The sequence below is a fragment of the Hyperolius riggenbachi genome, chromosome 4 (genome assembly GCF_040937935.1).
Source record: "Hyperolius riggenbachi isolate aHypRig1 chromosome 4, aHypRig1.pri, whole genome shotgun sequence".
In the NCBI taxonomy this organism is placed as follows: domain Eukaryota; kingdom Metazoa; phylum Chordata; class Amphibia; order Anura; family Hyperoliidae; genus Hyperolius; species Hyperolius riggenbachi.
The window spans coordinates 417,484,927-417,502,028 of NC_090649.1; the positions used below are offsets into that span (position 1 = coordinate 417,484,927).

Here is a 17,102-nt window from a genome sequence, read left to right on the forward strand (position 1 = left end):
TATGGACAGGTAAAAACACAATCATTTATCCCGGTAGTGTCATTGAACACAGCCTGAAGCATGTTTTAAGACCATAAAAGGTCACTTCTTCACAGGCAAATACTGTAGTACAAATGCAGAGTAGCATAAGTATCTGGAGGTATACACAGGTCCCTCTAAATAGAGGAACACAACAAAAAAAATCCACTTTGTCATATAAGATCATAAAGGATCATTCCACAGAATAGGTACCCCAGGTAGAAATCATCCTTATATCTTGTGGTTTTGGTAGCACCCCAGATGCATCCGCATGTGAGATAGAGGCCAAGGAAGGAGGTTGACCCGGTGTGATGATGGAAACAAATGCCTCTGAAGAAGTGACTTTTATGGTCACGAAACATACGTCAGGCTGCATTCAGTAACACTACTGTTGATGTATTGTGTTTTATTTGCCTGTCCATATGAAATTTGTATATGACATTAAAAGCTATGTTTTTTTGGGATATAACTTTATCTTTATGCACTATAAACCGTCATTTTTTTTGGGGTGCTCTATTTCTATGGTATTGTGTATATAGAGAGGGTGAGACACTGTTGTAATGCACTATTTGTTAGAATTGTTAACGTACTTACTTTCCACATGGGAAAAACATTTTTTTTTTTAGTAAACCTTTTAGTGAAATCATTCTTCCTATAAATCAGGAGTGTGCACATCCATTTTACCAAATCGCTTTATTATGAGAAAAAAAAAGTACTGCCCATAAACAGAAAAAAAAAAATGCTGTATGAGGTTTTGACTTTCCATGAGTTCTTTGGCTCAAATGAACTTCACACAGTAAAACTCTGGAGAGGAGGAATAATTACGGTTTCACACAATTAGACACAGCAGCAAGACCAGAGACTCTTTTTTTCAATAGAACCTAGCACGGTGGGATATATGGAGTTGCAAAATACAACTGTGAAGTAGATCCTTCAACTTTAAGCAGCCATTATATATGCCCCTATGCAAATATCACAATACAATGTATACATAAAAACAAAGCATTTAAAGCATACCTGATCTGACGTGATAAACTTATGTACATATAGCACTAGTCTTACATAAAGTCTGTTTCTGTATAGCAAGACCCTGAAAAACTAGTGCCGTTATCTATGACAATGCAGCAAACGTCAACTATAGCTTGATTTCCTGAAAAGTAAGTAGTTGAAAAAAAAAAAGTTATGACATTTTGAACATCTTATCACTAAAACCTTATCGACATTGTTTTCTCAGCATTTTACCAAGCTAAATGAAGCAGATTTTTCACTGGACTGGTAGCTTTCTGAAGAAAAAAAAAATCTAAAAAAACACTTTTTTACTAATGTTCTATTTGGTTCTACACATAAAAAATTAACTTATGAAATAATTTATTTGTATTTTTCTTTTTCAGGTTAGATTTGCTTTAAAAAACTTTCAAATTGTAATCATACTTGTCACAGAATTTGTACAATACTATTGTGTTTATACCGTAATTTGTTCTATGCTGAGTGTTTTACTACAATACTGGAAAAGTGTAAAATCAAAATTACTTTTAAATCTCATAATCTATAAGATGGATAACAGCAGTCTTAGTGCATTATTCTAGCAGCATGGGGAGGACAGTGGATTTTTCACCTTAGGCACTAAAACAGCCAGAAACAGACCTGTGAGCCATTCGTGTGTGGTAGTGCAGCATGGAAGATTCAGCAGGATGAAGCCTCTGTGACGTCAATCTCTGAATTATGGACCCACATTTAGACAACTCTGAAACAAGTGTCATGGGCTAATGAAGTAAGATTTTAACCACCCTGGCGTTCTATTGAGAACGCCAGGGCGGCTGCGGGAGTTTTTTTTTTTAAATAAAAAAAAAAACTATTTCATGCAGCCAACTGAAAGCCCACTAGAGGGCGCTCTGGAGGCGTTCTTCCGATCGCCTCCGGCAAGCAGAAGTAACAAGGAAGGCTGCAATGAGCAGCCTTCCTTGTTTGGCTTTCGTCGCCATGGCGACGAGCGGAGTGACGTCATGGACGTCAGCCGCCTCCGATCCAGCCCTTAGCGCTGGCCGGAACTATTTGTTCCGGCTGCGCAGGGCTCGGGCGGCTGGGGGGACCCTCTTTCGGCGATCAGGCAGCACACACGGCTGGCAAAGTGCCGGCTGCGTGTGCTGCTTTTTATTTCATCAAAATCGGCCCAGCAGGGCCTGAGCGGCACCCTCTGGCGGTAATGGACGAGCTGAGCTCGTCCATACCGCTAAGGTGGTTAAAGGATACCAGAGATGAAAGTAATTGGAAAAATGCGGGGAACAGGCATGTGTGGGAAGCTGTCGTCATCCCCACCGCTCTCCCGTTCTCCTCCATCCCCCCTACTTTATCTTAATGCCCCCCAGCCTTCCAGGTCGTCAAGTCATGATGCGTGCACCCATCATAGTTTTGACAACATGCGCCGTGCTGATTTTTGTGTGCTCTGAGAGCACTAAGAGGAGAGGCAGGGGACAGCCAATTAGAAGCTTTAATAGGCTGTGAAGGGGCGTTACACAGGGGTGCCTCTCCTGCTAAGGACTTCTTCCCCTCTAGGATTGCCGACAAGCTGGATATTGGTAGAGTCGGGAGGGAGGTCTATAGAGCATTGCAGAGGGGACACAGAGTAATGTCTTTTAGAAAGGAGTATGCCTCTGTGTCCTATTTGTGCCCACAAATTAGCCTCGGGTACACTTTTTAAAGGACACCTGAAGTGAGAAGCTATATGGTAGCTGCCACATATTTATTTCCTTTGTAAACTTGATTCCGGGAGCACCCACCCAGGCTCAGATTTCAAGTGTGTGCCAAGACCCTTACCCCTGTACCAAGGGGTCACAATCCAAGATTCAAACAAAAGATCGGCACCACAACAACAAGTATTATAAGCTCTGATACTTTATTAGGTCGTAAAAATGGCAGGCGACGACAGCCCGCTGTTTTGGCCACTTCTGGCCTTTCTCAAGTTGCCATACAAGTCAAATGCAACTGACATGTTACAACAGCTCTGTTATATACAAAAAAGCCCACCCCTCTGGGCAGGTCACCCACACACTAGGAACTGAGGAGGGAGGGAAGCTGAACCTGATTATTTCCTTTAAAACAGTAGGATTAGCCATACTATGCTAGGGGAAAAAACATATATAAGTAGTTAAATACTTGATCTACTTACATAACACATGTATTGTACTGTCGTACATTTTGATTTCAGTGAATTTTATATCTTAAGAGAATTCTGTTCCTGGTGGGAACCATGTCTTTTGCCCACAGTTTAGGCTAAATCCTGATGTCATTTCTGCCCTTTACTTTTTTCTTTTCCTCAATTGCTGAGTCACCTCAGCCTTGCTTGTAAACACAAGTGAGCAGAGGATCGTGTTTCAGATAAGCAGCTAGACCGGGAAATAAAGGGAAGAGGAGGAATATATTACAGATAAAAAGAACCCCCAGCATGCAACTGTTTAGCACTTACTACTAAAGGGCCAGTGCTCCTTAAGTATGTGATAACTCCAAACCATAACAGTAGAAAAAGTTTTGAATGCAGGATTAGCATCTTTATCCCTTAATGCACTCAGACCAGTTGCTGTTGAAATTTGATTTTTATGGTGACACTCCCGCTTTAAAACATTATTACCTGGCATCCTGCTGATCTTTCATGTATCATTAGTGTCTGAAGCACACACTTAAAACAAGCATACTTCGAAATCAGTCGGAAACATTTGGTAATTTAGATAGGTTATATTTCCTGTAGCACTGTAGACTTACATATTGAGATGCATATATATGTTTGATATTGTCACAGACTGGTAAAAATATGCTGATAACACCATATATCATCACCTCAGGTGGTCTTCAATGTATTGATTTCATTTAATAGATTTTTATAAAATCTTATATACTAGAAGGCAGTTGTAGTGCACATGAAATGCTACATGGATATAAATGTGCGCACAGCAGCTGAGTCCAGGCCATGCAAAGCGCAAGCCACGGTATGTCTCCACCCACTCGGGGGGGGGGGGGGGGGTGTAGGGGGGGTCTTAAAAAGAATCAGGCTGCATATAACACCTTGTTAACACATGTGGCCTGCACAGTGGTAACCTCAGGCCAAAATATAACACATGGCAGAGGAAATTAGATTGAGGAAAGTACCTAGTTTTGTCATTACAATCGGACACTTCTTTTTGTGCCTCAAATATTTAACGAACAACTGTAACAAAAGGGATATGACGGTTGCCACCTCCGCCACTCCGGAGACTGTTAGACGGCGGTTTCGGAAGGGGGGGGGGGGGATCACTTGTGTGCTGTGTTGTGCAGCCCTGCAGTTTGGCCTTAAAGCTGCAGTGGCCATTTTCACAAAAAAGCCTGGTCTTTAGGGGGTTAATCACTGTGGTTCTCAAGTGGTTAAAAGGAAACAAATATGTCAGCTTCCATATCCCCCTTGCTTCAGTTGTCCTTTAAGTGGTTTTTGTTTTTTAGGTTTTTTTTTTTTGTAGTAATGTCACTTTCAAGTGGGTAAAAAGCAATGCTGAAGTGTTCTACAGCTATCATGCATAGTTATATAAAGATTATTTACGGGTTTTGTGACAAGAAATATTGCTGCATTACAAAAGTAAAAATATGAATCAATATTAAAATAAGTAAATGTTCTCATTTCCAGCCGATCACCCTGAAGCTGCTTAATAAAGCATTCTGAAGCCGAGAACAGCCTGCTGCCTGATGGGGAGAGGAAGCAATGAGATTCAGTTCATTATCCGATCTATATTACATAGTAGATCATTAGAAGCAAGACGAGAATTGCTAGTGCATATGTATAAATGTCTCGCCGATACTGGTGATGAGAATGATTGCACTTCAGAGGTGCTGGGGTTTCTTGCAAGGAAGTGTTGTGGTTTGGAACACTCGGAGTCCTGTGGACAACATGATTGTAGCTGTGTCTACCATCATCAACAATTGTTCCCTAAATAAAAAAAGTAAAAAAAAAAAAGAATTGCTTGAATTTGCATGGTGGTTTTTATAGAATACAATGTTTTCTTTTCACACTGTAAAGGCTGTACACCATATAGGACAAACTAGAGAATACTAAGACAACGGCAAGGGTTGTAAGAGCAGGGTCCCCTAACCCACTTCTGTTACATTTGTTGTATTTTATCAAATGAACATGTACCAGTATTGGTGAGGTTTCAAACCACACATCATCTACCTATGTATTAGTAAAATCAGGTCATCCAGTAACACAAGTACAATCTGTTGAGCTACTCCTGAATCTATGCTCCCAGCTATTGCCAGTTTTATACTATGTACAGTGTTGTGGAAGATGTTGGCACTGTGTAAATAAAAATATGCCACAGTACCCCTTGTTGGTTTACATTGCATACAAATCTAAGGGCTCAATATTTTACATCCTATAAACATTTGATATTTTTCGGAAACTTTATATTTTGTAAATCAAATCAAATACAGCTTTATTGGCATGACCAAGGTTCATGCAGGCATTGCCAAAGCAGTGGGGAATGGGTGACAAGGAGGGAGGGGTAGGGTCACATTTTTGTAGAGACCAATAAAAGTTCTGTTTTATGGAAATGGGTTGTTTGATTAGAGTGGTGCTTCTGTGCTTTTATATTATTACTTCTCTAGATCTACTTTTTTTTAGACTTTTGCTGTGTAAAGATTGGGAATGCACTACTTTTTAACAAATTTTCATAAACCAACTCTACTGCTTTAATCTGCAGAAAACATCTCATACGATTTCTCATAAGTGGCTTCAGACAGCATTCCCAGGTGTCTCTAGCATAAATGTAAGAAAAAAAGTGTCCTTGGCGAACCAATTGTAAACAAGCTTTTACAATCAACGAATAACAAAGGAGATCTTAGGGGATGCTGAGCTTGCTCCAGCTCTATACACACATAGCACAGATTGTTCTGCATACTTGGAAGACACACTAATGGAAGCTGGAAGATGTGAAGTGGATGCCTATATGAGAACAGCCTCAGAAAGGGTAAAATACTACAAGGTTATATTTGCATTCATGCTCCATGTATTGGCATAGAATAATAGCTCTACAAATCCATTTGTATTTTAAAGTGTCAAGATAAATAGGCACTTTAAAATGTTTTTGTAATTAATTTATGGCTATTTTTCTGAGCATCTTACAAAAGTTGTGAAAGTTATCATAACATTAGCTTATCAAATAGCAAAAAAGCAACTAATTTGCACTTGGAAATGCTCACAATGATCTGCCAAATGATTGTTAGCTCATTTAACCTGATGCAGAAAGTAGCAGTAAATTTGCCATGCGTATTCAGTGCATTGCAATTTTACCAATACCAACGCCCAAGTCTCAGTGCTTGTATATGCTACTAGCTTAACGTGCATTACCATGGCAATGCCATAGTGGTTCGCGCTATTTGCGTAACGTGCAGTAGTCTGCTGGCATCGGTGCTGATAATATTGCCATGCACTGCCTGCGCAAAGCAATATTACTGGCTATTCATGCATCAGCCCCCTAGTGAGGCCCTGGATGCCTAGACCTAACCCAAGCAATATGATAACCTTAACTGACCTTTTGTTTAAAACAACATTTTCAAAAACTGTCTGTTTCCATGTGTGCATCACTCCAGGGATAAGGTAAATGCTGGTGATACGGGCGCAACCTAGACTATTAAATCTGAGGCTAAATTATAACTGTTCACAGCCTGCTCTATAAAAATCATTTAGCATGCTGAGTAGTGGGAAACTGCAAATATTAGAGAATGATGCAATGTTATAAAAAACACTATATACCTGAAAATAAAAATGAGGATATTTTCTTTGCGTCTAATGTTCTAGTAAATATCCGTACTACACAACCAATTCATCATATCATAATTTTTTTTTTCGCTTCAGTGTCTCTTTAAGTAGGGATAATTAGCAAAATGTAAATAATTCAGGTAATATTTGCATTTCATTGATCGTTCATACTTAAAGGGGAAATTCAGCCTAAACAAACACACTGTAGATAGGTAATATAATTTTTTTTTACCCACACTGTTTTAAAAGAACAGGCAAATGTTTGTGATTCATGGGGGCTGCCATCTTTGTCATGGGGGCAGCCATCGTTTTGGTTGAAAGGAGGTGACAGGGAGCAGGAGACACAGTTCCAACTGTCCTGTGTCCTGATAACCCCTCCCAGCTGCACACGCTAGGCTTTAAATGTCAAATTCAAAATGTAAAAAAAAAAAATTGCACCAAAACAGCAGAACGAGAGCAACAACATCAGAAATCCCATCATGCTTTGCACAGCATCAGGGGAAAAAAGCCCGGGCAGTTTTCTTCTGTGCAACTAAAAATGAGGCTTGGATAAGAGAAACAAAGTTCTGATGCTGTGATACTGTTAAAGAAACACCAGGCCTTTTCTGTGCTGCTGAGTCGATTTTTAGTCCGGAGGTTCACTTTAAAGGACACTTAAGACAAGGGAGAATAAATGTTTTCTACATACGTGGGGCTTCCTCCAGCCTCCTCCGCGCAGATCACTCCCTCCCCGCGGTCTAAAGGCTTCTTGATTCTCCAATAGCAGCCCCATTCTTTGCAGCTAGTCAAGCGTACTGTGCATGCCTGGCCACAGGCGCCCACCTCCTATCGCCGGGAGCGGTGTGCAGTACTACTGCACAGGCGCAGAATGCTCCTAGCCATGGGAGGGAGACGGGGGGAGTACACTTGGCCACACTTCGCAGACTGATCGCAGAGAATGGGGCTGCTACGGGAGAATATAGAAGCCCTTAGACCGCGGCGAGGGAGTGATCTGCGTGGAGGGGCCTGGAGGAAGCCCCAGGTATGTATAAAACTTTTATGCTCTCTTGTCTCGGCTACACTTTAAGAATATTGAAAAATGCATCAGAAAGGAGGGGCGGAGGAGAAATTGTATGATGGCAGGAAGAGGTGGTGAAGCAGCAGGGTTAAGTCAGTTCATTGCCATAGAGAAGTAGGGAAGGGGGCGTTTTGCAGGAGTGTGCTGCACCTGTAAAGAACACCCTCTTCTGTTAGTCTACTGACAAGCTGTTTGTCTGTAGATTCAGGGGGGCGCAAAGAGGACATATAGATATGTCACGAAACAGGGAACATGCCTATGTCTCCAATCTTTGCCTCCTTCCCCCCACCCCACCCAATCATCCTCGGTTGGCAGAGATGGGTAGTTAAGTGTTTCCTTAAAGCGAATCTGGTGTAGCCTGAATTTTCTAAACCAAACATATTGCCATGTACTGCAGCGTGTTCTATCTGTTTCTTCACTGTTAGGGTCAGTGCTAGCATCTGCCTCTCTCCAACCCCATTTTGATGCAATTTCCTGTCTACCTCCTCTACTTGTAAGAGGGAGGTTGTCAGGTATTGATGTCACTCTGTGGGAGGAGGGAAATAGAACCTGGCACTGTATCTTTAACTCCAACCCACTGCACCATGTGAGATTAGCCTGTAAATTTAGAAACAAGTATTACTCTACAACAGGTATGTCAAACTCAACTACAAAGTGGGTGAATACTGGGACCAAGTTGTGGGTTCACCTCAACAATATCTAGTGGTGACATCCTTTCCTTATAAAGTTCCCTATTGTTGAATTCTCCCCCCTCTCCTACACAGTTCCCTAGTGTCTAGTGCCCCTTTACTATTCCCTAGTGTCCACCTTTAGTGGTCTTCCTCCCTTCACTACAGTTTCATAATGTCTAGTGGTCTTCCCTCCCTTCCCTATACTGTTCCCTGGTGTCTAATGGTCTCCTTCCTCCCCCATATACCTTCCTGTGTGATCTAGGGCTTTACCTCCAATATAGCTTCCCTGGTGGTCTAGAGTGTTGCAAAAATAATGCAAAGGAGGGAAACCGCTTGTGGGTCAAATTTGATGGCTCACTAGGCCAGATTTGGCCCATAGGCCAGAGTGTGCTATATACGCTCTAAATCTTAAAGGATGAAGATTGATAATAAAATCATCCAGACAGTAAGTCGGCTGAGTTTTTTTGCTTTAGAGATTGTGTCACCAGGAGATACAAGAAGCCAACTAGTAACAGAACTGCACCACCATCTTCAACACTAGACTGAATCGTCAGGTTTAGGTGGCCCTCATATTTCTGTGAAAACAACCTACCTTTGGTGTTTTCTCAAACAGCCGTGGCGTTGGTGAATTTCTCCATTTTGGCTGCATATTCTCATCATTCACTTTATTGGAATGTGGTTTTAGTGTCTCGGCCTAGGTATATAATGAATGATTAGTAATAAACATGAAAATTGTTAACACATTCAAGTAACATACAGCTGTAGCCCTAATTTCAGCATGACTGGTTTTGCTACTTTTAAATATTGTCTGCTACAACTTGGTAAAAGCTTGTAAGCCTCATTTGTCATTAGGGATAATCAAAGAGATGCAAATACTTCTGAGTTTATGCAAATATATGCAATTTGAAAATGGACCAATCAATATAAACCCATGTTTAACCACTTGCCGACCACACGCTTATACCGTGCGTCGGCAAAGTGGCAGCTGCAGGACCAGCGACGCAGTATTGCGTCGCCAGCTGCAGGCTGATTAATCAGGAAGCAGCCGCTCGCGAGAGCGGCTGCTTTCTGTCAAATCACGGCGGGGGGCTCCGTGAATAGCCTGCGGGCCGCCGATGGCGGCTCGCAGGCTAAATGTAAACACAAGCGGAAATAATCCGCTTTGTTTACAATGTACGGCGCTGCTGCGCAGCAGCGCCGTAAGACAGATCGGCGTTCCGCGGCCAATCAGCGGCGGGGGATCGCCGCCATGTGACAGGGGACGTCCTGTCACAGGCTGCACAGGACGGATAGCGTCCTGTGCAGCCCCGATCACCGGGGGGGACAGGTAGGAGAGGGAGGGGGGTTAATGTCGCCGCGGAGGGGGGTTTTGAGGTGCCCCCCCCGCCAGCCACACGCAGGCAGGAGAGATCGGACCCTCCCAGCACATCATCCCCCTAGTGGGGAAAAAGGGGGGGTGATCTGATCTCTCTGCCTGCACCCTGATCTGTGCTGGGGGCTGTAGAGCCCACCCAGCACAGATCACATATTTCAATGCTGGTCCTTAAGGGGGGGTAAAGGGTGGGTCCTCAAGTGGTTAAATTGATTGGTCCATTTTGAAGCCAGAAGGTGTCAGTAAGGGATTGTTTTCTATACAGTTGCATACATTTTTACAAAAAGGTCTGCACTCCAAGAGATAAGTCACTGGTTTGGTAACACACAATTTTTTTTCCCTAATTCAGTACACACACACTTTGCACTTGTTTGGAATTTTTTACATTTACCATATCACTCATTAAATGTTTGGTTATTGCTATCGCCTTTTTGGTGTATGTACCACACATCTTCCTTTTTAAAGGGGACTTCAACTAACTACAATAGTGCTCTTAAGCACTAACCACCTCTGGACTGCCGCAGGTTAAAGGAGAACTGTAGTGAGAGGTATATGGAGGCTGCCATATTGATTTCCTTTTAAGCTATACCAGTTGCCTGGCAGCCCTGCTGATCTATTTGGCTGAAGTAGTGTGAATCACACCAGAAACAAGCATGCAGCTAATCTTGTCAGATCTTACAAAAATGTCAAACACCAGATCTGCTGCATGCTTGTTCGGGGTCTAGGGCTAAAAGTATTGGAGGCAGAGGATCTGCAGGATAGCCAGGTAACTGGTATTGCTTAAAAGGAAATCAATATAGTAGCCTCCATATACCTTTCACTACAGTTCTCCTTTAAATCCACGCCACACTTGTGGCTGCCTAACCCTCATTTGGTATAGTTTTAATGGATCTTTCATGCATGTATCGTTCAAGAGCCGTTGGCTCCGGACCGCCTGGTCACTGTGAGCCAGCAATAAAGAAATGCAAAGGTAAAAAAAGGCTCCGGTCCTTCAAAGGGATCAGAGCCTTTATCCCAAATTGGTTAAGCAGAACACCATATTATTTGATATGTTCTGTTAAACAAGAAAGTTTGTCTTCTGAAGAAGTTCCACAGATTTTTTACTTTAAAGCCAAACCCTACATCCAGGAAAAGGTTTAATTGCATAAATCAAATCATGGTTCTTATGCTTTCTCTTGTCCATTACCAATATGAGTGGATTCAATCTTATTCCCGAGTGTGCTTGGGGTACTGCTAGTGCTGCTCTTCTTTTATGGTGGCATAGGATGCCTACACACAGTGCCCCTGTTGAAATGCAAACTATTTTGTGTGGGCTAATTCCTGCAAGGCATAGCAGGTACAGTTAGTTTAGGCCCTGCATATTCTGGTAAGCAGATGCAATTTGTGCATGCTGTGCCTTTACATTTTGCCAATCGAAATTTCTTCAGCCATTATGAGACCGGTGCTTGCTTGATCCGAGCACACGTCTCTGTTTCTTTTATGCATTATTCGCCAATAATTATACTTGTTGTCCCCATATGGCTCACCACCTAAGGTTGGCATGTAAATTCTGGGACTGTAAGCAAGTTCATCTAGGAAGAAGGGTGTGTACACACATCTAATTTTGATTGGCCAGTTTTACCACTAAAATGTGGTATGAAGGTCAACAGATTTCGAATACTATGAATGATGTTTAGGTAAGCTCTCATACTCCATGGGAGTGATATAACTGGCCAATCAAAATTGGATGTGTGTAAAATGGAATCTACCCCTGAAGAAGTGAAGTCTGGTTTTGCTAAACAGAATGTTGCCCCACCTACATATGCATGAACTTTTGGGCACGTTTCTGAATGCCCTCTATGTGCCACTTCACACAGCAACTATTTACAAATCCACAAGGGGCAGACTTGTGCTCAATCACAAATGAGTCAGATGTATTTTTTAGATGCCTGGTGTAATAAATCACAATGCAAATGATTGCCAGGAAACAGTGGGGTGGACAGGCACTAAAGTATTGCATCCAATTTGTACATTGTTTATAAAATACAGATAGAAAACTGCAACAGGATTAGACTTATACGGAGCACTGTAAAAACAGCGCAGGAGATTTGGGGGGCAGCCGGCACCACCATAAGCTATAATAGGGCGTTCGAGAGGATTCGCCTCAGAGACTTGGGCGCAGGATACAGCCCGTATGGCTTATCCTGCTTCTGCACAAGTTCCCGGTCGGCGTGGATGGTGGGGAATGATGTAATTCTATGGTGGCGCCGGCTGTGCCCAAGTCTCCTGCACTGGATTGCCAATGTTCGCATAATATGAGTTACAGCTATAGCGCCACTCAGTGAGTAATTTGGGCACTGCCAGCAATAGAATTACTGTACGTATTACCCCCTCTATCCATGGCGGCCTGGAGGGGGAATAGTAATGAATATCGCCGGGACTTGTGCAGGAGCAGGGCAAGCAGTTTATCTGCTTTACCCTGTGCCCAAATCTTCTGGCGGCCGATTCATAGGTATGCCCTTATACTGTATTGGTCGTGGCAGAGAGCAGGGTGGCCTGAACGTTAAATATTTTTAGAAATGTAGAAACAACTTACCTTTGGTGTTTTCTGTACTAGCCGTGGTTTTGGTGAAAGGCTCAATGTTTGCTTCACATTGTGCTCATCATCGTCCATTTTATTGCAGTATGGTTTTAGTGCCTCAGCCTAGGTATACAATGTAGTGATTACTTAAAACCATGAAGATACTGCATTACTAAAAATGATCCTACATTTCTTTGGTCCTGATTTACCAAAGGTGGAGAGCCTGCATGATGCAACAAACCTAGGCTGTGACCGTGTCATATCAGATAATTGTGAGAGTTGGTAAAAGGTTAGTCAAATAGCAGTCGACAACGGGGATCAAAATAAACAGAAAATGTTCTTGATTGGCTCAGTTCCATGTTGCATTTAATTTGCACAAAAGCTGGCATTATTTACATCTGAGTACTACTACATAGCCCCCGGGCTCGCAGAGCTTTAAGCTGTAGCTCTGCCTCTCCGCAGTCAATCTCTGCAGATCGCTGCTTCTCCCCGCCCCTTTGATGCTAGGTACACACCATACAATTTTCTGTTAGATTTTTCTGTTAGATTTACCTACAACATGGAAAAAAGCTAACAGAAGAATCTAACAGAAAATTGTATGGTGTGTACCTAGCATCAGTCTTCTTTCACTGAGAGGGGCGGAGATTGATTGCAGAGAGGCAGAGCTACAACTCAAAGCACTGCCTCTCCAGGGCAGCATGATCTGCGACCTGCAAAGTCTTAGAACTTTGCAGGTCGCATTCTCTATAATAAATCCACCATCTGCCACGGGGATGCGACGATTCTGCTAGGGCATTCATGCTGAACAGGATTATATAAGAAAAGTACGGTAGGTAAAACGTGAGATTTCAGTCTCTTTAAAAAGGAAATACACATGGCAGCCTCCATATACCTCTTGCTTCAGCTATCCTTCAAGACCACAAATTATTTAACAGCAGATATCTGTTCTATAAAATTAATACTAAATGTAGAAGCTGTTTTGACATATTAACCACTTGAGGACCCACCCTTTACCCCCCCTTAAGGACCAGCATTGTATTATGTGATCTGTGCTGGGTGGGCTATACAGCCCCCAGCACAGATCAGGGTGCAGGCAGAGAGATCAGATCACCCCCCTTTTTTCCCCACTAGGGGGATGATGTGCTGGGGGGGTCCGATCTCTCCTGCCTGCGTGTGGCTGGCGGGGGGGCACCTCAAAGCCCCCCTCCGCGGCAACATTCACCCCCCTCCCTCTCCTACCTGTCCCCCCGGTGATCGGGGCTGCACAGGACGCTATCCATCCTGTGCAGCCTGTGACAGGACGTCCCCTGTCACATGGTGGCGATCCCCGGCCGCTGATTGGCCGGGGATCGCCGATCTGCCTTAGCGCAGCAGCGCCGTACAATGTAAACAAAGCGGATTATTTCCGCTTGTGTTTACATTTAGCCTGCGAGCCGCCATCGGCGGCCCGCAGGCTATTCACGGAGCCCCCCGCCGTGATTTGACAGGAAGCAGCCGCTCGCGCGAGCGGCTGCTTCCTGATTAATCAGCCTGCAGCTGGCGACGCAATACTGCGTCGCTGGTCCTGCAGCTGCCACTTTGCCGACGCACGGTATAAGCGTGCGGTCGGCAAGTGGTTAAAAGTCAAAATTATTTTCCTTATCTACTCCCAGAAACTCCATAAAACGCAGAGTGGAAGTTCAGGCCCAGTTTCTTAAAAGTGTACCCGAGGTGAAATGTAACATGATGAGAGAAGCGTGTATATACAGTGCAAAACACATTAACCTCTTCTGGACCTTGATTATTGAAATCTATGCCCTGTCTATGTCCAGTTATTACTGCCAGGCAGTCTATTTTAATCATCCCCCGCCGCGCGTTTTCATCAATCTTGCTGTACCTGTCACTGTTTGTGTTGCTGCACCCACTCGCTCTACTGTCACACTGACAGCAGAGCTTCTGCATATCAGTCAGGGGCCAATTTCATTGGCTCATGACCCCGTGATTACTGTGAGTCAATCACAGAAATCACAGTACTAAGAAGGGCACAGTCAGCTCTGAGTCAGCCAGAGCCGTCTGGACCGGAAATGGTTAAAGAGGAACTTCAGCCTAAACAAACATACTGTCATTAAGTTACATTAGTTATGTTAATTAAAATAGATAGGCAATATCATCTCTTACCCACCCGGTTTTAAAAGAACAAACAAATGTTTGTGATTTCATAGGAGCAGCCATCTTTCTGGTTGAAAGGAGGTGACAGGGAGCATGAGACAGTTACAATTGTCCTGTGTCCTGAGCACCCCAACCAGCTGCACGCGCTAGGCTTAAAATCTCAAATTCAAAATTTAAATAAACACATTTGCACTAAAGCAGAACGAGAACCACAACATCAGAAATCCCATCAGGCTTTGCACAGCATCAGGGAAAAAATGCCTAGGCATATTTCTTTGATGGGGCGGAGCTTAGCTTCTGTGCAGCCAAAAATGAGACTTGGGTAAGAAAAACAAAGTTCTGATGCTGTGAAACTGTTAAAGAAACACCAGGCCTTTTCAGTGCTGCTGAGTATATTTTTAGTCTGGAGGTTCAGTTTAACCCTCCAGGGCTCGCTACATGATAGCCGCTGCTCAGCGGCATCCCCCCGCCATGGCGACGGGGCGGAATGACGTCAGCGACGTCGTGACATCATTGGGAGTCCCGATCCACCCCTCGGCGCTGCCTGGCACTGATTGGCCAGGCAGCGCACGGGGTCTGGGGGGGGCGCGCGCCGCGCCGGATAGCGGCGATTGGGCACGGGCCAGCGTCGATCGGTGTGCTAGCTGCGTCCAGCAAAAAAAAAAAAATTACGAAAATCCACCGAGCAGGGCCTGAGAAAACCTCCTGCGCGGCTTACCCCGAACTACGTTCGGGGTTACCGCCAGGAAGGTTAATAACCAGGCTGGTTTACTTTTTTTATTTTGCTGCCTGAAAGAGAATTTTTCCAGCATGAAAGTCACAGTTTTTGTCTTGTTGGTACCTTGTCGGGAATTTAGTAAACATCACTGATAAGCAAATTACAGCCATAAAAGTTTTCCTGGCAGAATACAACTTCTGTAGGCAGGGGAGTGATGGATAAAGATCAATAGTTTATGTATTTTAACTATGGGACACATAATAGGCAAAGACAATAAAACATGTAATCTACTTTGTAAATGTTTAAGTATAAAATAAAACCACAATGCATCAAAAAAAAAAAAAAAAAAGTAATTTTTAGGAAGAGGAGAATGAAAGAAATCATTTAAGGGTCACTTTAACATAAACTTAACAGAACATCTGTTTTCTAAAATTATACTTACATTATATAATGTTTTGCACAATATTCTTGCAAGATAAAAACAATTATATTCCTATTTTCTCATCTTCTCTTAAAGAGACACTGAAGCGAAAAAAAAAAATATGATATGACCAGTCTTGCATGCTTATCCCTCTCTCCCTTGGCATTATTGTGTTGCTGATGCATAATTTTTAAAACTTTTTCAATAAATAGCTTTTTTAACTGGACGTGCCCAGCCGCTTGTGTCTAAACAGTAACTGGCTTCGTGGAACTGGAACTTTTTTGGCTTTGAGCACTCTGGAGTTTTGCTTGACAGTGGTCCTGTGCACCCCTTTCTCTATAGTGGTGAAAAAATATGATATGATTTGTATGTGTAGTACAGCTAAGAAATAAAACATTAAGATCAGATACATCAGTCTAATTGTTTCCAGTACAGGAAGAGTTGAGAAACTCCAGTTGTTATCTCTATGCAAACAAGCCATTAAGCTCTCCGACTAAGTTAGTCGTGGAGAGGGCTGTTATGACTTTTATTATCTCAACTGTTCCTGGACTATTTACTTTTTATCTGCCAGAGGAGAGGTCATTACTTCACAGACTGCTCTGAAAGACTCATTTTGAATGCTGAGTGTTGTGTAATCTGCACATATTATAGAATGATGCAATGTTAGAAAAAAACACTATATACCTAAAAATAAAAGTATGAGAATATTTTCTTTGCTGCTAATCTTCTAGTAATTATTCATAGTACACAACCAATTCATCATATTTTTTTTTCGCTTCCGTGTCTCTTTAACTAATCTCCAGCTGCATACTCCCATCCCGTAAGGTAGGGTGTGTACACACATCCAATTTTGATTGACCAATGATTTGAAAATTATACCACTTCCATGTACCGTTGTATGAGCAATTAGCTGCACAATCTGTTCATAGCATTTCAAATCTGTTGGAAGTAGTAAAATTGGCCAATGATTGGCCTATATAAATTAGATGCATGTGTACCCACCCCTTCAGTCCTACAGCGTTTCATAAATATTTGGACAATTTTTTTTTTCTAATTTTTGGTTCTTTACATTACCACAATGAATTTTAAATGAAACAACTGAGATGTAGCTGAAGTGCAGACTTTAATTCAATGGTATGAACAAAATGATTGTATAAAATGTGAGGCAACTAAAGCATTTTTTTTTAAACTCATTCCCTTTTTTTTCGGTGACTTAAAAGTAATTGGACAAATTAAATAACTGGAAATATGATAATTTCTTATACTTGGTTGAAAACCCTTTGCAGGCAATGACAGCCTGAAGTCTTGAACTCATGGATATCACTATATCCTGGGTTTCCTCCTTTTTAAATGTTCTGC

The 17,102-nt window shown here is 42.6% G+C and overlaps 2 protein-coding genes across 4 annotated transcripts in view; one reads left to right on the forward strand and one right to left on the reverse strand.

The window, feature by feature from the left end:
- The window catches only part of FANCL (FA complementation group L), a 117,453-nt gene extending 112,045 nt beyond the window's left edge, over positions 1-5,408 (forward strand). Inside the window, exons 14-15 of one of the 2 annotated variants that reach the window (XM_068232419.1) lie at positions 1,102-1,175; positions 4,667-5,408. In XM_068232419.1, coding sequence (XP_068088520.1) covers positions 1,102-1,164 — 63 coding nt within the window. In that variant the 3' untranslated portion in view covers positions 1,165-1,175; positions 4,667-5,408. The remainder of the gene's footprint in view (positions 1-1,101; positions 1,176-4,666) is intronic. The other variant, XM_068232420.1, reaches the window with a different exon arrangement.
- Positions 697-17,102, reverse strand: part of VRK2 (VRK serine/threonine kinase 2) — a 159,172-nt gene continuing 142,766 nt past the window's right edge. For both annotated transcript variants that reach the window (XM_068232418.1, XM_068232417.1), the window contains 3 exons: positions 12,472-12,579; positions 9,117-9,218; positions 697-4,966 (listed from right to left, as the gene is read on the reverse strand). In XM_068232418.1, coding sequence (XP_068088519.1) covers positions 4,766-4,966; positions 9,117-9,218; positions 12,472-12,579 — 411 coding nt within the window. In that variant the 3' untranslated portion in view covers positions 697-4,765. The remainder of the gene's footprint in view (positions 4,967-9,116; positions 9,219-12,471; positions 12,580-17,102) is intronic.